General features: G+C 40.4%; 1 protein-coding gene across 3 annotated transcripts in view; it reads right to left on the reverse strand.

The window, feature by feature from the left end:
* Window positions 1–402: 402 nt before the first annotated feature.
* The window catches only part of PIGG (phosphatidylinositol glycan anchor biosynthesis class G), a 74,666-nt gene continuing 51,284 nt past the window's right edge, over window positions 403–23,784 (reverse strand). Inside the window, exons 12-14 of one of the 3 annotated variants that reach the window (XM_015849555.1) lie at window positions 23,606–23,769; window positions 2,964–3,084; window positions 2,046–2,719 (exon numbers count right to left, since the gene is read on the reverse strand). In XM_015849555.1, coding sequence (XP_015705041.1) covers window positions 3,003–3,084; window positions 23,606–23,769 — 246 coding nt within the window. In that variant the 3' untranslated portion in view covers window positions 2,046–2,719; window positions 2,964–3,002. Of the gene's footprint in view, window positions 2,720–2,963; window positions 3,085–21,270; window positions 21,742–23,605; window positions 23,770–23,784 lie in introns of those variants that run through there. The other 2 variants (XM_015849554.2, XM_015849557.2) reach the window with 2 other exon arrangements.

Genomic DNA, 23,784 nt, shown 5'->3' on the forward strand with positions numbered 1-23,784 from the left:
AAACAGAATTAGTAAGGAATGAAAGATACTGTGAATGTAACCAACAACTCCTCTTTTGTTATAGGATTCTGCATCCCAGAAGCAGCTTCTCCCTAACCCGCCCCCATCTCTTCATTAGCACCTTTGCCTTTGAGGCAAACCTCCTAGATACTCATTCTGTAGTAGCATTAGGGATTGCTCAGGAGTTAACCAAGCAAACGGAGGTGTCAATAATCTCCCCTGTGTCGCTAGGCAACAAGATACCAGACAATTACTGAGAGCGATGAATGTGGTACAAGTGTAGGACATCCCAACCACAAACTGTTTTCAGTATTCCATTCTGACGACGTGCGTCCCGCCCCAATGTCCTCCTCTGGCCTTCCCTGCAGCTGCTGTGTGATTTCCGTCCATCACGCCCGCACGTCAAATGAAAAACAGTTTATTTGAAACACTGAACTTTCAAGAGGTCACAGTGAATGATGCTCCAGCATCCAGCAGATAGGAGAGCAGCACAACACAGCCAGAACACTGGAATTCTTTTACCATCATACAGTTAAATAAAGTCATTAGTGATCAGGATGTCCTGTTATTAATATTAATGTAGGTGCCATATATAAAAAACAAAAAAGCTTTTTTTTTTTTTTTTTTTTTTTTAAAGATTTGCTGTGATATGAGATGAAAACCATCTAGCTGACCCTTGTAAATGTGCTGTCACCTACCTAGGGCTTAAAAGCATTTCCATTTTAGATTTTCAGCAAACAGTGAAGTTCCCCATGAGCTCCTCTTTTGGTACACCTCTGATAATCTATTTAAATTAAATCCTAATGGCTGCTAACATGGACAAAAACACCAGGGAAAATAGAAAGTAAAGACTGATGATTGGTCTTTCCTTTATCCCGATGATCAGGATAGCTATCAGTGTTTTTTTTCCTGACAGGAGCAAGGAAAATGTGGTTAGGAGTGTGTGGTGGCTACGTATGGCACTAAGAGGAAGGTGATATAAGCACACCTGGTATCCCTGTGGTACCTCAGCCCACCGTGCTCTGTCCCTGCTCATGGCTTACGACTCTCCATGCTAGAAAACATGTTTCAGCCTTCAGTTCAGCAGCCATCAACCTGGTTTACCAATTAAACGTTAATGAAAAGAAATACAGCATTTTAGCAGTAAATGAACTCTGCAGAAGATTCATTACTTTGTCAGTCCATTAGTGTTTCTCATCCAGTGCCTGAAGTACAGAAATGCAGATGGAAATCTATCACAGTTAATGACTGCACTCAGGAAGAAAATACTGCCTTTAATAAAAATGCTAAGTAACAAAAAAAAAAAAAAACCAAAAAAAAAAAAAACCACTGAAAAAGCAAGGAAAAATAAAATAAATTAAAAAAAAGCCTCTTACCTGAGATATCTGTATGGTTATTCCATTATTTAGTTATATGTTCGATACACACAAGGAGCAAAACAAAACTCATGGCTAATGAGCTCTGCTGAACAGCAAGAAGACATCTCACATATTTTTAGGGTGCTGTAGGCTAAGAAGCTAAAAAAGAAATCACATGTACAAAATATTTTTTTCAGTGCCTGTGATCAGCTACTCCATACCTACATCAAGAACTACCTTTGGAAATTCAAACTGCATTTATATATATGCAATTATTTTAATTAAACCACAAACACTGAACAATTAGGCCTTTTTTCATGTTTCAGTGAACAAATCACTTAGTGTTTTTTTTTGTGTCTGCACTCAATGCCTTTAGTAGTGCCTTCTTCCTACACGCTGATTAAATAGATGTGTGAAACAAAAACCTTTCATTGCCTGTGTCTCAGGAAAAAAAGAAACCACATTCACATGTACAAATATATACAGATTGCTGACTTAGAGTTAGGGTAGCCCTTACATAAGGTTACAAGTTACTATGAGTTTCCTGGAGGGGGAGTGAAGGGGGGGAGGGAACAGAGCAGTGTTTAATGAACTTTTGCTTCTTCATCTTCCAAGTCAATAAAAAGAGCCAAACATAAAAGTTGATGGAAAAAAGTCAGAAGCTCAAGAATGACTTAATATGAGACATAGTGTTCATCTCTTTACCAGAGTAGGTATTTTTCTTTAAAACTCAAGAACATTCACTTAAATCTAGCCTTTAAATTCATTAAGGAATTGGAAGAAAAAATCAGTGTTAGATATCTCTCCAAGTTACATCTTAAAAATACAACTTGATATTTGGCATACAGCAAAATTGACTGTCATGTAATATTGCAACTCAGTTATTCAGGCATTGTCATAATGACAGCTAAAGAACAAATTTATGTATGATAAGAGAGAACAGTTTATTTCGGTTCAGCATTTTTAAAGCAAACTGTGTAACACAGGTCAAGCCCTTCAAGCCTTGTATGAAACTGGCTAAAATACACAGCACTGTTCTTCACACTCTGCTCAACAATTTGAAGCCTCTGTCCTTCTTCCATTCCAGAGACACACGAGGCATCGCAGAACAGAACTGTGTGCTACATGCTTATTTTCAGTCCTGCACATTCTGAAAGTGGTTCTGGTCCATGGCTGTAAAGAACAAGCAGATAGCGGCTGTGATGAACACATGCACTCCCTCGTAAAGCAGCTTTGGCGAGAAGACGCTCCATATGAACAGGTGGTACCGCAGGCCTGTTACCAAAACGATGTAGATGGCAACTGGGATGGAACGCATCAGCGCATAGCAGAAACATCCGTGACCCACGGCTGCGGAGTTCCTGGTAGAAAAAACAGAGGAGCTCATTCTTGGGCAAACACAGTAAACACATCCTTGTTCATCCACTCTTTAGCATTAGTTCACATCACCATTCACAAATCTCCACTTTGTGTTAGAAGGCTGATTTCTGGTGCAGTGATGAAACTAGGAATGCTTTTCCTTACCACCTCTATATATCCTACTGTGTGTTAATGATGTTTAGTGTTTGCATAAATACACCGCAATAAGAGCACCCAGTAGTTCACCTCAGATGTAGAAGTTTCTTTGTTTTAACACACTTTGCTCTAATTGTTAAAGACTCCATTAAGTAGTTTCAAGACAATTTCATCTCTTGTTGGCCGTCCAGTGCCCTTCCACAGGGTCTGCCTGTCAAGGCAGAAAAGAAAGACTTCAGCACTCCTCCACAAAGCTGCCTACCCGTACAGTAGATGATCAGATGGAGCCAGCCCTCCTCATGAGGAGCACAAAATGTGTCAGAGCACAATGCTGACCAGAACCAGAAACATATAGAGCACTTAAAATGTTTTGCTATCATCAGAAAACTTTGCAAGGCCAGCTCCAGAGAACACTGCATTCTTAGGCTCACATGAGCAATACGCTGTGTCCCTGTCAAAGGAGCTCAGCTAGGACCACTTCATTACAAGAGATGGCCACCCCACGTGCAACCTACATGGTCCAAATATGCCACGTTGAGGTATTCTTGTGGTTGACAGGAGTCAGGTGAAAATTGAAGTGAAATGGTTTTTCTGTACTTCAAATGTTCTCCCTCCTCTAAGGCGCCAACACCTTGGCAGCAGTACCAGGTTGGCACATGTCCTCTTTCCCCAAACCACATCTGCTGTGATTAACTCACAGCAAGTTCAGATGCTTACCTGTCCAGACAAAAGGAAGGAACAAAGCTATTTCACAAGATTAATGCACAGAACATTTTCTTTCCCCCATCACAGTATTTTACTTCATCAGTTCCCAAAAGAACGCATCGGCAAAAAGCGGAAATGATTTACACTGAAATTCTTGTCTGAGAATCTGTTCTGCTCCTCCCGGTTCCTAATTACGATCTTGTTCCAAATAATAAAAATTTGAGATGAGTAGCACTTCTGTGAGATGCAAATTAGTCACTTATAACTAAGCAAGCTACAGAATGCAGTATTTTACATGAACCATTGAACTTATTATTCTTTAAATCAAAATAATTAGGATACACTCCTGTTTTCCTGTGAAATCAAGAGTAAAATTCCCAAGGCTTTCAGTGGAAGGAAGAACAGAACAGGTCATGAAAGCAGAGCTGAAAAATGAACTCAGAACAGCAGGAGCAAATGATTGCAAAGCATGCTTTCATTTCACAGATAACTCTCCCTCGCTGCTTAGCCAAAGGGACTGGGGCATCAAGGTGTCTCCTTCCATCTCCTGCATAGCTACTTTAGCCTTGTACAGCCTCAGCTTGTATAGATAACTAGCTTTATGTTTAATAACTGATTTTGCTGCCAAAGAATAAATAAGCTGCATTTCAGTCAGTCTTAGCTGTTTTCATGTTGCTATGAGTAAAACCAGTATATGCAGTAGTTAGATAATACAAACAAATAAACGAAGGAAATATTTTTCTTGAGTGAGGCAAGCAAACAGGAAAATTTTAAATCATTTTTTAGAATTAAAATAAATAAATAAATAAAAGCATTTGATCAGTCACCTGGATGAAATGGTGGTTGCGGCTACTCCACTTATTAAGCTCCACAATAGGATTTTCAGTTGAGTTGCAAAAGAGAGAAGTTACCCATCTAGGTCTTATCAGAACCCTGCTTTTTAAATGCAATTTTCAATTCACATATTTTTTCCCAGTTCATGGTTACCTAATAATAACACTTTTAGTACTCCACTAAGCGAAAGCTCTTAATTGCAAATAGATTATGACTTTGCGGTACTTCTAATGGCTCCTTTTAAAATCATGAAGAAATTGGTTCTAAGATTGAGCGGAATTTACTTCTTTGGCTCAAAAATTAGGTAGATAAAATATTTCAGATACTCACATTTCATACTAGAACAAAAGCATGCAGTAATCTTGATCATTAACATTTAAATTCTCTAATTCTGGATTACGATTACTAGCAAGCAATCCCCAAGTCAATAAGTAAGTGCTACCATTCTTTCTCAAGTTTGATGTAGTAAAAATAATGAACCATTTACTGCTTGGATAATACACTTACTTGTGAAAGGTCTTAGCATGCACTTAATCTCTGAACAAAACACAGTCGCCTACCTGCAGAGGGAAATCTTGGGACAGTTTCACAGTACAGTGCAGCAGAGCAATTTAGAGAAGGCAACAGAAGCAAAATGTTTCCAAGCTAAACTGCTAGTGGGGTTCAAGAGCAGGATAATGAGGTAGCTAGCACCTGGTATGGCAAGTCACTCACCTGTTGTTGCAGAATCAGCACGGGAATTTCTGAGCACAAGCAGTTAGTATTACTTGGCTACCCTGATGGTAAAGCAACACCTTAGTTCTTCTTAGCAAAGCACGTGGTGCTTCTGCTGAGCACCCAGTTTGATGAACACCTAAGTGTCATGGCTTTATAAGCTCCTTCTTCTCCTTCTACACATAGAGAGTGACGACAGGGTATGTGCAGGGCTTAGCAAGGCTACAAGGAAATCAGTGCCCGGTGACCAATCCGCTGCTACTAATGTGACCAAGTCAGTCCAGTTATTTCAGATGGATTCTATTAATCCAGAAGAGCTACTAGGAGAGCACAGAAAGCTAGCTGCAGCAGGTCACGCACCTGCCCTACCATTTAGCAGCTAGATTAACCAGAAATGAATACCCTGGTAACTCGTCCATGCTTCAAGAGTGAAAAAAGCAGGCAGAAAGAAACATCAAAAGCATCAACCTGTAACTTCTCCATACTGAAATGTCTCTGCAGCAGTTAATTCCTTTTCACGTTTGAAGAAGAGTAGAAAGAGAGGGATGTAAATTAGACACACTAATTCCATGTTCTAACAGAACCAGTTCAATATCTCGACATCTATGTAGTGCAGGAGGTTTGTTAGAGAGAGCCCAACCACTAATATAGAGCTCATTTAGCAAGCTGAATTGAGGAGGCTGACAATGCATATCTAAATTTCACATAAGACTGATGCTCAGGACTCTTAGATCTAGAAAAACAAAGGCTTTCAGACTTGCCACAAATAACAATACAGACTGACATTACCAATCTTTACGTATATTGACTGCAAGCAGTAAATATAGTCTAGAGCACTTTTAACAAAATCCTTCTTTTAATTGAATATTTATTAAACAGAAAAAAAATTGCCAAGGAATTATACTAATGTTTTTCCTAGTTCTTTGGATCTCCTAAATAATGATTGTCAATGTACTGCCAACAAATCTTTCACCTCTCACTCTCCGTGTCTAACATACTATTAAAATGGGTTATATAAGGTTTGTGAAATGAAAAAATATGGTGTCAAAATCATGAAAGAAAAAACACTCCTCTTGTAAAAGCATGTTTCCCATTTATACAGAATATCTGGCAGATGGAACCACACATTTTGTAGCTTTAAATGAAGCTAAAAAGCTCCACAGGCAGCCCTTTGAATGCTACCACAGGAATTCAGAAATGCATTACTCTACACTGTTTTCATATTTGACAACAAAATTAAATAGACATTTTAGAAAAATGCACATATATCAGTGAGAAATGCTGCAGCGTTATCACTTTCTGGGATTTGAGATGGAGAATGTATGTTGGGAGGGTTCACTAAGAAACCTGCCCAATACTTCCCACAGAAGTCAGACTCCAGTTTTTCTGTCCTTCCATCTCCTTCTGTGTGTTTTGGCTGCACTTCGCTGCCTTGGTGACCTCTCACTGGGGATACTGAATGTCCCATATTTATATTTGAAGGTAATTTTTACTGTATTAGATTTTTTTATTACACTAGTGTTACCCTCTAGTCTTCCTGCAGTTTCAGTTTACACGACCTCTGCTCAGCGCTCTCTGAGAAACAGCTGGAACTTTTGTTAAGCCATCCTCTACAAACTACTTAAAGGTTTCAGTCAGAAAAAAACTTCATAGTACTCCACGTGTCCGTCCGAATTCAAAGCATCTATAATCCATAAGATTATAGTTCTAACCAAATACCAATTAGTTTTGCAAGCAAAAACAAACGTGCCACTTTTCTCCCATATGCTCTACTCTTATCTAGGATTATTCTGGACCAGGTCTGAACAGCAACTCTTAGGGCAAGACACCAGCTGTACACTTAATATGCCTACAAATTCCTTCTAAAAATTTACCAAGCAGCCTTGAGAGATACCCGTTAGACCCAGTTCATGCCTTGCATGTGCTCATTTTGCCAAATACTGATTTTTCAACTCATAAAAGACTTGACTTCTTTTGAACTTCACTGGATCAGACTCTACCTTCCCTCAGTAGAAAGAGAAAGCACTTCACTAGCACAAATATCCATGTCTATTTCAGAGTTGCGGTCAAAGAGATAGCTAACCTGTACTCTAGGCAGCATTGCAGTATAATCTCCACATTTCTTCACCACAAAGACACCAGTCCGTTCCAACAGTTATCTTTGATTCTCCAATCCTTCTTTCTCCATTTAAGCTGTGACAGCCAATAATGAATTCCATCCCTCCTTTAAAGAAGGAGTCACGTGAAACTGAGTACTCTGCTTGATTTGTCTTCTCTGTCACACTACTTCTGTGCAGGAACGTAGTTGTATATGTGTACATAGTGACTGTCCCTGCCTGTTGCCAGTGCCTCAAGCTTCCGCATCAAGCTCTACCCAGGTTAAACCTTAGGAAGTGTTACCCTGCTCAGCTTCAAGAAAGCCAACAGAAGTTAAATCAAGCCACTCTTGTTGTCACAGGTCCAGACTTTAAAGCAATAAGGTATAAGCAAATAATTAAAATTCCTAACAAGCAAAACAAAACTCCTGATTATTTTTAAGCTCAACATTAGTCAATTTTCCGCAAGTATTCTCCCAAAATCCACTTAGCATTTCTGAAGACTTCCAGCAGAAAAGAGCCTGAAGCATTTTACATCAGCGTCACACAAGCAGGGAAGAAGAAGGAAATTTTTAGCTTGATTTTCTGTTAAGGTGCACCTTCAGGCTTTCCTGTCCCCTCTGTACACAAACAGCTCTTCATCATCTCAGCTAAAGGTGTAAACAAGCATTCCATCCGAAGATTGTTCCAGACAGGCAGGCTATGCGGATACTTAAAATAGACTGTTACCGTGTTACTTAATTAAATTCAGACTGACCAGTTTAGAATATACCCGTCCAACAGGGCAAATGAACAGTGTCACCAAGGCATTTCCAGGGAGAGGAGGCACAAATTATTTAATACTCACTCTTCGGCAAAGAGGACACAGTCAGCTCTTTCTTGTATTCTTCCATTACAGTAGCTATTTTTAATCTTGTGGCTTAACTAATATAACAGCTCTCTCCTCAAATTACGCCTGCCACCCCAATAACAACAAACACATTTGAGAAGAACTCATGCACTTTAGGAAACAGTGTGAGAAAAATGGATAGGAAAATCCTGGATAAAAGCAGAAGGAGAGCATCCCACGTACAGTCCTATCCACAGCTGCCTGAGCCAGGGAGTCCATTTTCATTGGCCACAGCAAAAGACTGAAAACTAATGGTAAAAACAAAAAAAAAAACATCTGCAGCCAGAATAGGAAAAAAATCTGCTCAAATATAAGCAAAAATTCTCTTGCTTTTTACAGTTAATGTTTCCTGCTGACCAAATGCTGTGCATCAGACCAGAAGGGAATGTCACTTTTGAGCAGCTCTACAAGTGCAAAGATTGCTTCAGCAAGCGGTGCTCAGCTGATATTATGCAGATTGGCAAGCCAGTATAAACATCTGGAGGTTGCCACTGTGCTCTGGAATTTGTATTGTCAGCGAGAGGAAATTCAGCCATGACCTCTAGCCATCACAGCGAAGGAGAAACCTTCAATAACATGGAATAAAGTGGACCAAAGAGGATGTGCATACATCATCACATGTGGCCCATAAGCAGAAACTGCAATTAGCCATCCTGGCTTACCACTGTCAACATCCATTTTGAGACACTGCATTCCGACACCTCCTGCATGCTACTGATTAGACACATCTGAGAGCCTCTAAAACAGAAATCAGCACTAAGTGTCTGCAGCTAGAAAAATGAACAATAACGAACTAAGGATTTTCTAAGTCCCAAATCATGTCATTTTCATTTACCATGTTCTTGCATGTATTACTTCTACAGCATGTATGACTAGATCATTAGACAATCTGGATAAGTAACTGGCACACTGAAGACAAAAGCATAAGCATTTCCAAAATAACTCATTTTAATTCTACTCACAAGTGAGAGGTATACGTCCTTGTCCTCCAGTGACTACAAAGGAAGTTTATCCACTTGTGGTTTTATCTTGGATCTGCCACGGTTAACTCTAATATTTCAATATAAAAGCTGAAATCTGTTTTGAACTTAGATTTCAAGGTACTTTCCAAACATGATCTACTTAAAGAAAGACGTGTGAAATGTTTTTTTCCTTTTTGCCTTGTTCTGAACATTGTTTCCTTCATCCTATCCAGCTGAGAATTAATAAGAACAAAATTGTAATACTTGTCTTATTAGGAGAACAAATAATTCTTCAGAACAATTATCAGACCCAGTAACAACTTGAGATTATCTCATAGAAGAAACTCAAGAAAAATGAGGGAAATTCAGTAAGATGCTATGTGCAGTCTGCTTGGAAGTTCTTGAATCCTGCTAGACTGATCGTGCTTTGTAACATTAAACTTTGTTAAGGGCTATAAGGACATGCTCTGAGCTCAAATCCCTAAGTCTCAGAAAGTATTGTGATAGAATTTTGTCTGCTCATATCCCATGCATTTGACAAGCAAAATCATATCAGCTAGCAAAGAACACTGGACCAGAAGGAAACAATCATACTGACCCTGTCACACATATGTGCCAGTAAAACTGGTAAGTAAAGGAGATAAGAACTCAAAGTCTTTCTGCCATATGGTTTCATCTAAATGGGCAGCATGCATAAATAAATTGTGTTTTCTTAAAGAACCTTGTCACACCACTTAAAGAGAAGGCCTAACAGTGTTTTTCATAAGGTTGATTTTACTTTTCACAATACCTAACGTACGTAGCTTAAAACCTCTACATGATTATAAGTGTAGGCTGCTGTCTCAATTCTTGCAATGTGATTTAAATTTTCAGCAAAATCTCCAACAATGTGCAAATATACAGGAAAAATAGCAAGGTATGACCACGAACAACAACTAACATACAGGTTACATCTAGAAACATTTCTATGTAAGAATAAATGTATAAATACGGCCCTCTGCTTCAGGAATCACCCTCCTGAATGACTCCATTCCTGCTTCAGCAGTAATATAAGCCACTGAGAATCCAGCAGCATCACACAGCACCTGCTAATTGTAGGGAAAAAATATGCTTCAACCAGAATACTTCTACTTCTGAATTAAAAGGAAGAAATTTCCAACGTACTGAAAAGAAAGACGAATACAGCTTCCAACTTTCTTCACAGTTTTCTCTTTGGTATAGCATGCAGTAGACTCCTCTGCATAGCCTCATTATTCCACGTGGAGCAATGAGACATACCCCTGGGATTATGCAAAGGATGTCACTATTAAGCCCAAGTATCACACGTGCTTTTTCCTTTGGCAAGTTTACTGGAGTGTTGGAGCTATGAATAATGTGCGTGAAGTTGAATAATTAAAAACAATACTCAGCATTAACATAAAGATTGTAGAGCCACACACACACTCTCTTGCAAGCAGAATGGAGTACTGCAGGATCTGTAAACCCACGCTCTAGCATTTCTGCAAACCATGAGGCAATTTTAATACCATGGAGCACAAAAGCAAGAGTAAACAGAAATTTATTCACCTAGGCAAGGAATTAGGTGCCAGAGCTCTTTGATTTTTGAGGAAGATGCTACACTAATTACAGACACTCTCCCTCAACAGACTCAAACTGAGCAGAATGCAGAAAAATAGCACAGGATTTTTCACACCATAGTTTTCTAATATTGTAAAGCTCTCACCTTGGGTTCCAATAAAATAATAAAAAAAAAAAAGTGGAGTACACAGGACATGTGATAAGTTTGAGTATGCTTAGTGACCAAGGAACACAAAGAGACAGCTCTGAAGAGATCTGAACGTCATCTGATGGACAGAAGGATAAAGAGAAATGGGGACAGAAAGAATAAGAGTAATAGTGGGGAAGTGGAGTGAGGAGTAGGGAAGGATGAGGGGAACAAGAAAGAGCTATCAGAAGAGATAACAGAGACCAGAGAGGAGGAGAGGAGGGAAAGGGGAGGAAAAGAGAATGTGCATGAAGAGAACTGCATGTGCAAGGCAGGGTGGTTGTGGCAGTGAGAGTGAGGTGGGAGAAGCTTGTGCACTGTCAGGAGGGCGAGAGGCAATGTGGAGAGATGGTGAGAGACAGGAGAGGACACAAGGGAAATGGTAGAGGTCCAGGAGAGCAGAGAAAAGAAAGAAGCAAAAAGCACACAGTGAGCCGAGTAGCATGGAGAAGGACATAGAGAAGAGCATGATGGAGTGGTAAGTTGGGAGAGTCAGTGGGAAAGAAGAGAAATGATTGGAAGGGAGGGAAGAGACAAAGCTGGAGAGCAGAAGGAAGCAAGGGAAAGGCAAGCAAGGAGCAAAGGCGGAAAGGGGAAGGAAGGCATGAAGAAAGAAGTGCAGGGAAGGAGAAAAGAGACAGAAGGCAAACAAGAGGATGTGAGGACATAGGAAAGTAGGAGGAAGAGGAAAAAAGATGCAGAAAGAATGAAAGAGCAAGGTAAAACTGGAGAAGAGTAAGCAAGAAAAGAGGTTTGAAAAGGAGAACAGACAGACCACTGAGGGAAAGACAGAAATAGAAGCAGATGAAAAGAAAGCAGTGTGTGGCTGAAAGAGGGAAAGAGCAAACAGTTTCAGGTACATGGAAATAAAAGCAAAGGTAAGAAGGCAAGCAAACAAGAAAGTATAGGGAGATGGGAATAGTATGTGTAGACATGAGTGGCACAAAGTGAGGTAAGGGAAGAAGGCAGAAGCAAAAAGGCAGAGTGAAAAGACTGAGCAAGAGGTAAAGAGACACAGTAGTACAAATTCAGCATGGCAGAGGAAAGGAGGAACAAGAGGGGAGACAGATTAAGAGCATGAATGGTGGAGACAGAGGGGAGCAGGAGAGTGAAAAGAAGGACAGCAAGGAAGGGGACGAGAGTATGAGAAAGAAAAGGAAAGAAGGGACAGTGCGTCCAGGAAAGAATAATTAGGAGAAACATTGATGGGGAGGGAAACAGCAAGGGGTAAATAGGAGGAATAATAGCAAGAGAAAGCAGTGAATGGGAAAGAGAACAAGTGAGCAGGGGCTCATGGCTGAGGGAATGAATGGCATAGAGAGCGTGAGGCAAAGGAAAAGCAAGTGCATAAGCAAAAGCATGCAAGAGAGGGAAAGAGGGGAAAGCTAGTGGAGGGAAGGAGAGAGAGAAAGAAGTGATTTCAAATAAAAGAGAACTTTTATCCAGAACTCAAGAAAAAAAGTAAACAGAAAAAGGGACAACCAAGAAAGTGTGAAGTAAGAGGGAGAGAACAAGGTGGTGTGAAAGAGCATGCAAGAGAAGGGAAGTGCACGTGCAAGTTCCTGAGAGAAAAAGCTTGATGGTGAGCGTATACTGGCTCTGGCTGGGATGGAGTTAATTCTTCATAGCTCATAGGCTGTTTTGTTTTCTAGAAATTCTCATGCGACAGAGAATGAGTGCATGAGAAATGAGCAAAAGGAAAAGTGTCAGTGCAAGGAGAGCTGTGCAAGAAAGAGGAAAGGCACAGGAAAAAGATGTAAGCTATAAGAGTGGGAATGTATGAAAGGAAGAGATGGAATGCACACACAAAAGAGAAAAAATGTGACAGATTGGACAGAAAAGTGCACAGGAGAGAGAGAAAGCATGCAAGACAGGGCTAGCATACAAGAGATGGCAAGCATGCAAGAGGGAGCAAAGACTGAGCATGTGAGAGGGAAGGAAAGACTAAGCAGGAGGGAGGTAGAAGTGAGTGAGAAGTGGGAAGAGCAAGCACCACAGAAAAACAGACAATTGAAGAGCATCAAGGCATGGAGAGGGAAGCTGCACTACAGAGGGAAAGCATATGGCTGAAGGAATGCAGTGAAGGTGAGGGAACACGCACAAGAAGGAAGAGAAAAGCATGAGGATGAAAAGGCTCATACGAGGGAAAGCGAAATGGGAGAAGGGGAGAACCCACAGAAGGGGGATGCCTATGACAGAGGAAAACCAAGCAGAACAAAGGGGAGAAATGAATGAGAGAAAGTGTGTAAAAGAAGATGTTGAAGCTTAAGGGCATAAAATTGCAGCAAGAGATGGAAAGCATATGTGAGAAGGATTACCATGCAAAACTGGGAGCACGGGAAAGCTCACTAAGGGGGAAGGGAAAGAGTAAGGGAATGAGTACAAAAAAAGGACTATGTGCAGGACAACACGAACAAAAAAGGGAAGGGGCTGCATGAGAAGGAAAGTGTGTCCAATAGACAGAACACATAAATTGAAGGAAAGTGAAAAAAAGTGAGGGGTTTGCATGAAGGGTGGAAACCTACATATGCAAGAGAAGAAACATGATGTATAAAGAGATGGAAGGGAGATGGAAACTTGAGATGTGAGGAAGAAAGGAGCAAGAGAGAAGAGAGAGGGAAGCTGTGTCTGTGAATAAGAGAAGAGTGTGCAAGAAAGCGCAAGGAAAACCATTTGACAGATGGGGAAAAGCATATGCAAAAAATAAAAGCATGCATGAGAAAGAAAACAAGATAGGAATGGGGAGCTTGCAAGAAAAGGAAAGATTGAGAGAAACAGAAATAGGAAAAGTGTGCAAGAAAGAGAAAATGAGCAAGTTTTCATGAAGGAGGAAGAGAGAAAGCAGGAGAGAACTTCTGTGAGAAGCAAACATTTGAGAGAGAGTGCACAAGAAAAGAGAAACACTTTGTGGGGAAAGGGGGAAAAGGCATGTGAGAGAAGGATGGGATGCTGCAGAGATTGTAGCCAGCACATGAAAAAAGGGAAAGAATATGTGAGAAGGAAAACATGCTACTACGGGAAGCTGTGTGAGGAAAGAATGGTAGAGTGTGCAAAAACAAGAGATGGGAAATGTGTTGACAAAGAGGGAAAGCCGAACAAAGAGAGCAAACATGAGCATGAGAGAAGAGAGGGAAGTGTGCCAAGAACTCCAAAGACATAGTGAGGGAAGCCCAAGATATGTACAGAAGGAAGTGAGGGAAAATAAGAGGGAGACACAGAGAAAAAGCACATACATAAGAGAGATGTGATTCATGCATGAAGACGGGAAAGAAAACTACGGCATCACAGAACACTTACAGACTGGGAACGTGAGCAAGTAAGACATGCAAGTGGCATATGCAATTGAGCTACAGTGCATACATAACACAGCAATGAATCTCCTCTGTATTTCTATTTTATATCTCTCCTTGTTTAGTTTAAAGCCAATTTTATCCCTTATCCCACCCCTATGCTCCCTGATATGGGAAGCATAGTCCATAGGAAGCATCAGTCCCTTCCTATGGGAAGAAAAGCATGTGCAAGAAAGGGAAAGTGTATGCAGGAAAGAGAATGAAAAGCACACATACAAGAGTAAGCAAGCACACCTAGGAGAGTTAAAGAACAAGAAAAAAAAAAAAGAACTGGAGAAAAGGTACAAGAAGCAGCAATGGCATGAGATGGATCACACAAATGAGAGGTGGAGCAGATAAGACGGAAAGTGGATAAGCCAGATCACATGCAGTAGTGAAGCTGCAGAAATTAGAAGAAAAGAATGAGAGAGGGCAAGGCAGCCAAAGATCTGTCACTACAGTTAAGAAACAAGGCAAAAGAACAAACAAACAAACAAAAGAAAGGCATTAAATGTCTCCACATTTTCCTCAACTTACTTATGTGACCACCTTTACCACGTGAGATCACAGAATCATAAAGGTTGGAAAGACCACAAAGAGCACCTAGTCCAATGATCAACCCATGCCTGTGACCGCTAAACAGAAGAAACAGGCATCAGAGATGCAAGAGTAGGAAAGACACAAAGACAGAGGGAAATCAGATATAGATAGAATCACAGAACAGTTTGGGATACAAGAGACCTTTAAGACCATCTAGTTCCAACCCTCCTGCTAGAGACAGGGATATCTCCCACTAGAGCAGGTTGCTCAAAGCCCCATCCAGCCTGGCTTTGAATACATTCAGGGTGGGGACATCCACAGCTTCAGTGTGCAACCTGTTCCAGTGTCTCACCACCTTCACAGCAAAGAATTTCTTCCTAATATCTAGTCTAAATCTACACTCTACCAGTTTAAAACCATTGCCTCTCATCCTGTTGCTACCTGCAACAAAAACAAAAGTCCCTCCCTAGCTTTCCTGTAGGCCCCCTCCAGGTACTGGAAGACCTCTATAAGGTACCCCCAGAATATTCTCTAGGCTGAAGAGCCCCAGCTCCCTCAGCTTTTCCTTGTAGGGGAGGTGCTCCAGACCTCTGATCATCTTTGTGGTTTGCTCCAAAAGCTCCATGTCCTTCTTGTGTTGGAGGCCCCAGAAAGCAAGTGAAAGACGTGTGACAGTGCAAGCACATGAAAAACTGGGTAAAGCACATGAATGAGAGCAGGGAAGTATGTGAGAGAGTAAGAAAACACATCCATGGAGAAGGAAAATGTCTTTCAAGACTGAGAAGGGAGGGAGATGAAAGCCGGAGAGAGATGCAAAGAAAGGGATGCCTGAGAGATAACATGCATATGGGAGAGCAAACACTCATCAGAGAGAGGGAACATTCATCAGTGAGAGAGTGCAGTGAGTGTCATCTACAGAGGGAGTAGCCAGTGGCAGAGAGGGAAAAGTAGAAGCAGGAGACTGAATGCTTAATGAGGGGAAGTGCTAGAATGAAAAATGTTGCAGAGAGAGAAAAGTATGCAAGGGGTGGGGAAAACAACAGACTTGGCAAAGAGGGAGAGAGGAACTGAGACAGAACCAGGCAGGGGATCATAAAAGACTGAGGAAACCATGGGTGAAAGAAATGCTAGTCATGGGAGCCAAACAGTGTCCATGAGTGTGTGGGGGGAAGTGCAATGGAGAAGGTTAAACACACACTGAGAGGCAGAGAAATATGTCTGCAGAAGAGAAGTAAAGCAAGGGAGAAGTTGCAAGAGCTTGGGAACAACCCAGTAAGAAAGAGGAGGAAGCACTAGGAAAAGAGAAAGCAAGAGGGAAAGTCTCCTTGCAAGAGGGGAAGATTTTATGAGTGAGAGAAGCATGCAAGAGGTGAGGGAAGTGAGAGAACATGAGAGAGAAGACCTAATAATCCTTGAGGTCTTTTCCAACCCAAGCTATTCTGTGACGGTTCTGTCAAGACATGTTAAAGTGTGAGCACCAAATGGAGATAAGGAAAGCAAGGAGTGGAAAAGCACTTGCAGCAGGGAAAGCATACCAGACTAGGAGAGCACACAGACAAGGGCAGAAACATGCAATTAGAAGAAAACACAAGTAGATGAGGAAATACAAGCCAGTGAAGAAAACTGCAATGGACAGAGAGAATGCAAGACTGGAAAGCAAGAAGCAGGAGAAAAGGGAGGAGAGTGCAAAGGGAAAAGTGTGAGGAAGAGGCAAAGTGAGAGAGAGAAGCAAAGCGAGAGTGAGGCAAGGGAAATGCCAGCCAGAGCAGAAGCAGGAACAAGGAGGAGAGTGGGAGATACAAGGGGAAGGCTCAGGTTAGAGATTGAAAGTTTGAGGGGTGGGAAGAGCAAGAAATGGGGAATTTGATAATGTGAGAGAGACTGGAAACCATGTGAAAAAGGAGAAAATGGAGAACAGGGAAAGGAAGTCAGAAGGGAAAAGCAAGAGACAATCAGAATGCATGGCAAAGACATACAAGCAAGAGGGAAGGAATGAAATAGAGAAATGAAGCATGTGCAGGAGGTTTACTGTTAGAGAGGGAGAGCATGCACAAGGACAGAGAGCAGTGCACATGTGCGAGTGGACAGGTGCCCAGAGGAAATGTGAGAGTGGGAAGTAGGGGTGTGCCAAGCAAGAGGAATTGCAAGAGGTGGGGAGTGGAGACAAGTCATGTAAGAGATGGGGAAAGCACCTGTGACACGATGGGAAAGCAAGAGAGAAGAAAAATAAGCTGTGGAAGGAGGGCCTATGTACAGCATGACAGACAGCAAGATAAGAGGACAGTAGGATATTAGAAGAAAAGTATGAGCATGCAAGTTTAGGGGGCATACCAAGAAAGAGCACAAGGGGCAGTGAGAGAGAGTGGAAGTACAAATGCAACTTTATGCAGCAACTCCAAACTTCAGGGTCCGTCTTCCACTAAAAATGGCTGCATGGACTAATCAAAGAAAGCATCTTAGATATGAATATAGAAAAACCTAATCCCTTCCATTAGAATTTACAATAATAGCCTTTATCGCACATCCAGTGCTTATAGTTTTTGAAAGAAGCATGCTCCAGGCTTGGAACTCCAAGGAGAGCTAGATTTGCTTTGTCACTTTCAAACAGCCATGGTTCATCCACAACAGGAGGGATTACCAGAAGTTTCTTTACTGACGCAGAAATTAATGAGCATTCTCTTCATCATTTTTTCATGTTTTCAGAAAGTCCTTTTCAAGTTTTTCCAAGTCCTTTTAGAGTCAAGCAAAGAGATCCTATCTAGACTGTTAGTACCCTCTGAAGAAATTCTGTTTTTCTTATCATGTGATCCAAAAATTTCTGCCTGAAATTGACATCCTGATGCTACTCATGCCCAGTAGTGTAACTGTTGATTCTCCTAACAGAGCCAATAAGCTTAGGTGTGTATTAAACTCAATAAACTGGTTTCTGTAAACAGCATCTGGATCTAAGCATGTAGGTCTAGACATGCAGGATATCAGGAAAATACTGTCTCATTGTGCAGTGATTCCAAACAAGAATAAGGGTCAAATACTGCGTAACAAAGCAATACAGCACATCTGCACTCTCTATAGAGCAAAAAGCAGCTAGTAGCTCTGCAGATGCACTGAAACCAGATGGCTGTACAGCCATGCCCTTTTGAACCTACTTCTATAGGTCCGACAAACACCAGCAGATCAAAAGAGGAGAAAGATAGTATGACTCTAAAACAATTACTTTCATCTACATAGAGCAGAAAACAAAACACACACACACACACACAAAAAAAAAAAAACAACCAAAAACCAAAAAAACCCCAACCCACTCCAAATCTGGGTGTTTATAAATTCTGTGCTCGCAAATTCCTTTAACATTTATGTAGAAAGTTTTTCAGCTCCTAAAACACAGCGGTATAGTTGGTCCTTAGAGGAAGAGAACGACAGTTATTTTGCAAAAGACTTTCAAGCAACTTGTCATTTGTTTCTAATGTTGAAGCAACTGATAAAGAGGTCTCCATCACAGAACTTTAATGATGACTAAGAGAAATCTCCTGCTCATACTCACAAAGACAACATGTCAGGAGATGCCAAAGTGAGTACAATAGTCTTCCAGCCTGTGGCAATAAAGCCACATTTCTGTTTTGAAATGATTTCCAGATTTCTCTGCACACCAAGGAAGGAATAAGATAATTTCTATACATTTTATTTTAGACAGAGAGCTGAATTGCTGGCAAACACAGTATAGAGCAGGTATTACTACTCTAGAAAATGTAGTTGCAGTATATTCATTGCTGTAAACATTTCTTCATCTTTAATTAACCTAAGGGAGAGAGAATGGATTGAAACCAGAGGAATTAAATACTATTTACGTACAACACTGAAGGGTTCAGAAAAAAAAAGGGCTGGATTGTTTCTTTGTCTTTTGGGAGGACTGCAATTTCTACCTGGAACTCAAAAAAGAAATAATATTAAAACACTCTCTGCAAGTTCAGTATATGTAAGAAAGAAAAAGGATTAATATCCTAGCACAAACTGTGAATGGAGGACTCCATAAATGAAATGAATTAGATTGAAAATGGCAAAAGCTGAAACTTCAAATTTAGATATTCCTATAACAAGTATGCTTTCCTTCTTTTTAAGTCAGCATTGTAAAAGAAGTCACATTTAAGTGTTTTGCAACAAACATCCCCTCATTGGGAATAACTTAGATTTTCAACACCTGAATGCATTACTGAAACATCTGATCAGTAGGGAAGGGAAGCCAGCAGGCTTGCAGCTTTCTTCTAATGTTAGGAGACATCCAGCATTCACACTGAAACCTGACTCATTAGACCCATTAAAACACAGATTCCAACAAACGCGTAACCTGAAAACTACGATGCTGTCTATTTAAAGAGCACTAATTACACAACATTGTGACTGTCACCCACAAGACAACTTTGTTTGGGTAGGAATGTAAAAACTGAATCCATCTGGAGTGATATGAGTACAGTGAGGCCATGTAGTACAGGTCTGGTTATACAATAACAGCCCTTCCAATCATAAGAATCCCCAAATGCTAAGTTCTAATTCAGACTAGAGCAATACAGTGAGCACTCTAAAAACTACTCCTTACATGACTCATGTGCTCTCTGGAATTTATGCCAGTCACAAAGAGAATGCTTGTTTAAGTTTAGGCATCTGTTTCATCAGTGCTCACTGTCTCAGAAGTATAGTCAAGAGTTATTGCACAGTTTCCATGGAGACTAAAGCAGAAGAGTTCTTACTATTTCTGTCTGTGAAAATCCCATCACATTCCAGCTGCCAAGTTTTTTATGAGAGCATGAAGGACAAAAAGTGGCACTAGTATCCACGTTCCTGTCTATCACATGCCATTAGTTATTTTAGAAGCATATTTACCTTTGCACGTGAGAAGGAAATCTTGTTCTTCCATGTGCCTGATTAAGTGGATGCAAATTGTTTAACCAGTTGCAACCAGATTTCCAACGTGTTATTTCAAGTCCTTATTCTCTAATCTTTTTTACCACAGAACCCTGACAATGCACAGACGTTCTAAGTCTAATGCACTTGCTTGCCACTGTAAAATCCTAACAGGTAAACTGATGCAGTGCAGATCAGATAAGTGCACAGAGAAGCGGACTGAAAACTGGCTCTGCTGCCCAGCTCACAGGGTTCTGAACAACAGCACAAACTCCACCTGGAGGCCACTCACCATTCAAGGCATTCAACCCCAATTCTTCACACTCTGGGGCCATCTTACCTAAAGGAGGATGGCAGAGAGGACAACCTCAGCATGTCTGCACAAAGTGCCATTCAGAGCGATGTAAGCAGGCCAGAGAATTGTGCTGACAACAGACTCATGAAGTCCAACAGCAGGAAATGTCGAACCTTGCACATGGGGAAGAAAAAACTCATGTGCCAGGATGAGTTGGTGGAAGACCACTGGGAAAGCAGCTTGGCTGAGAAGGACATATGTTGTCCTGGGTCACAGAAGACCGATAACACCTGGGACTGCAGTGGATTGCTAGCTGTCTCAAGTCCTTCTCTTTAGCAGTGGTGAGATTACACTTGTGGTTCTGGCTCCAGTTTTGGGATCCCAGTGTAAGAAAGACATGGATATTCTGGAATGAGTCTACTGATAGACCACGAACATGATGCTGTGAATGAAGCATCTGACAGAGGAGAAGAAGCTATGAAAACTGGAAACGTTTGGTTTTGATGAGAGAAGGATCCTCTCAGTGTACATAAATATCTCACAGGCAACAGCAAAGAAGACACAGACACTTACTACATGGGTCCAAAGTAAGTATGAAGGGCAACGGACACAAACTGAAATAGAACAAATGACAAACATCAGAAAACAACCATTTTAGTGTCATGGTTGTCATCTAGTTTTCCCAAGTAGGTTGTTGGGTGTCTAGCCATAGAGATATTAAAGTGTGACTGGACATGGCCCTGAAGAACCTGTTCTGTTTGGATAGTACTGTTCTTTGAACAGAAGAGTTGGCATGGATGATATGAGGAGATGCCCTCCATACTCAAGCAATTTTATGACTGAATGTGTGCAGGAGGAGGAAAAGTATGCATGTGTGTTTGTTCCTTGAAAGTTATAGTCACAATAGAGTTCAGCTTCTAAAAACCTCAGAATGAGTAAGCAAAGTCAGCTGAAGCACCTTATTGGTTACATGGGGCTCCAGTAAGTGGCTGGACTAAGTGAAGACAGCTAGAACTGAGGTCAGGCTTCTCTGTCCACAAAGATTTCCCCAGATGCAAGCAGCTCCAAAACAGATTGCAGGATGCTAGAAACTGCAGAAAGGACAGCACTGCTATACTGTTCTGAACACATCAGTTCAACTGTGACTGTTTCAGGGTGGGTCGGCAATCCTGATGGCAACCTCAGCATATTCCACAAAAGCACGGCAGCTGGATTTTTCTAGACCTTCCTATCTGGAGTGGGGAAAGGATCTTCATTCAGGATCACATAAGAAGAGGAAGACTTTGAATTATACTAACTGAGACACTACATATAAAGCACTTAGTAAGAAGCCTTTAAGAACAGTATCTCATACTTTTTTTTTTTTTTTTTAAATAAACCCAATCATCTACACATTTAAGAAATGACATGGAGCAGCTGACCTGTGCCTTCTGAAGTTTAAGATTTTGCTCCAAGGAATAACAACAAAGAAATATAGAAACCATTTTGCAGTTTAAGATTTTGCTCCAAGGAACAGCAACAAAGAAATATGGAAACCATTCGGCCAGCTACAAAACACAGAAGTAAAATAAAAAGCATGTAGACCGAAGTTCTGATCATGATGACATTCCAACAGAAATAAGTCCCAGGGGCTTGAGAGATTTCAATCCACAGTTATTCAGTGTTCAGTAGAGGAAACAACCTTACCAGTTGACCCAAATGAACCTTACAATTTCTACACTGGAAAGGTGCTTGATGGAATCTACTTACATAAGTGATGTGGGTATAACAGGTCACAGCTACCCACTTGATAGCAGTTTAAACCAGCACTGTACCTGGCAACACTACTAGTTGAGCTTTTTATCTGCAAAAATTCAACCAAGAAAATATGAGAAAAACCCACACTACTATGGAGGCACATTATTTGAAACAATACTAACCGTGTAAACATCTTCAAAGATTTTGTTACAGAAAGTTTTTCATTAATTTGTTAGAAGTGCTTTCAAACAACATGCCATGTGCTATCATTTTTTTCTTAATTTTATGTTAGTGCTGATCAGTCTGCCATCTGGAGTCTAAACAACATTAAAACTTCAACTCTTTGAACATGTTACAATAGCTTTTGTTCTTTTACTCTCCCTCCCCACACAACAGCTCCGAGGCTGTTTGCTCCTCTGTACTCTGAGAAAATTTCTAGTTCCAAAGCACCTACAGTGTAGTAACGAAGAACAGAAAGCGGAACTGCTAAAAAAACAGTGCAACACAGACATGACCAGATGAATCATTTTAAACACAGCATGGTATAGCTTAACAGAGATATAAAGGAATTGGGGAAAAAAACAGTAGATTAATAAAGCATAAGTAATAGGGTCATGAGTCACATATTTACTAGAATACAAGAGGCAGGGATTTTTATACGTATACGTCAATTCTGTTTTTAAAGAGAGTATAAAGAATGGAAGTTGAATGCTTGAAGAGCTTGGATATTGGAAAGATATACTGATGGATTATAGCCATAACAAAAGAGTGTTAGAATAACACAATAACAACACATGCAGTGCAGGAATTTAGGCTGCAAGAATAGGTCATTTCTGGCACAAAGGCCTGAACTGCTCTATGTAGCTATGTTAGTTGGGGATATGAATGCATATGTGCCAACGTGAGAGTTTACAGTGCATGTATAGTCAAAGCAAACAAGTAGAAGGAAAATTCAGATAACAAAAGGCATAAACAAGATGAGACTGGACAACACTGTAGATAAAGGAAAGTCAGACATGTTTACAGAATGAATATGCACAAGGCAGAGAGTTGTAATAAACTAAATACTGTCTAAAATCCCATTTGATAGCCCTGCTCCAATGTTTGGTTTCTAATTTAAAAAGAAAAAAAGAGTAAATTTAAATTCCAAAGATAATAAAGAAAAGATACGTAGCTGACTCTAAGTTCTGGGATGGTAAGAACTTGGTCTCTGTCGAATGGTATTTCAGTGAAAATATACCAAGTTTCTGCATTTACAGAAAATGTTATGGGGTACTGAACTTACAGCCACTCCTGTAAACATATTGCACCTCTCGAGTGACCTGGATGATGAGTTAAATGTGATAGTAAAGAGTCCAGTTGGCTATTTCATGCACACTAACATGCATAACAATTTCCAACTGTGTCTTCTTGAATTTCCAAATGCATTAATTTATTTTGCATTCCTTAATGCCTCTGCTACACTAGATATGAAAAGTACTAATATTTTAGCTACAGATGACAGCAATAACCAGTAACGTACAACAGACTTGTTTGATCTATATAGAGTTGCATGCCAATATGCCAAGCAAGTAGAGCTGTTCAGTGAACAGTATATTAAGTTTGAATTCCATGTCATTATTTTGAAAAGGCCTTTCCAAGCCTCCTTCTTAACAGATTATAAAAAGAATGTTTTTAGACAACACACCTTGTTACAACAAAATATAATAAAATTGTAGATAATTTAGCATAGCAAACTGAGAACTCATTAAGAAACAAAATTACTAAAACAGTGCAAATAAAATGAAAACTGCAGATAAAATGAACCCAGGAGAGTGAGGTGATACAAACAAAAATTATCATGCATTTTCTTAATGGAAAACTAACTGAAAGGATGATGCAAAGAAAAACACTTGTTGGAAAAGGTGTATTTTTAAGAATAGTATCTGCAATACATAAGGAAGCATTATTTTAGTTCAAAGCATGATTACCTGCTGACTTCAGAACTCAAGTAGCACAGAAGATGAATGGCCCAAAGCAGAGGTCCTGCATATGTTGCAAATGCTGTAAGGAAGATTGCTGGTATCTCCACGTAGCTCTCTAGTCCCACAAACCCTGCTGAAACATCTACGGTAGCAATGCCATTTGAATTTCCCTGAAAATAGGAATA

This window comes from Coturnix japonica, chromosome Z (assembly GCF_001577835.2).
Source record: "Coturnix japonica isolate 7356 chromosome Z, Coturnix japonica 2.1, whole genome shotgun sequence".
NCBI lineage: Eukaryota > Metazoa > Chordata > Aves > Galliformes > Phasianidae > Coturnix > Coturnix japonica.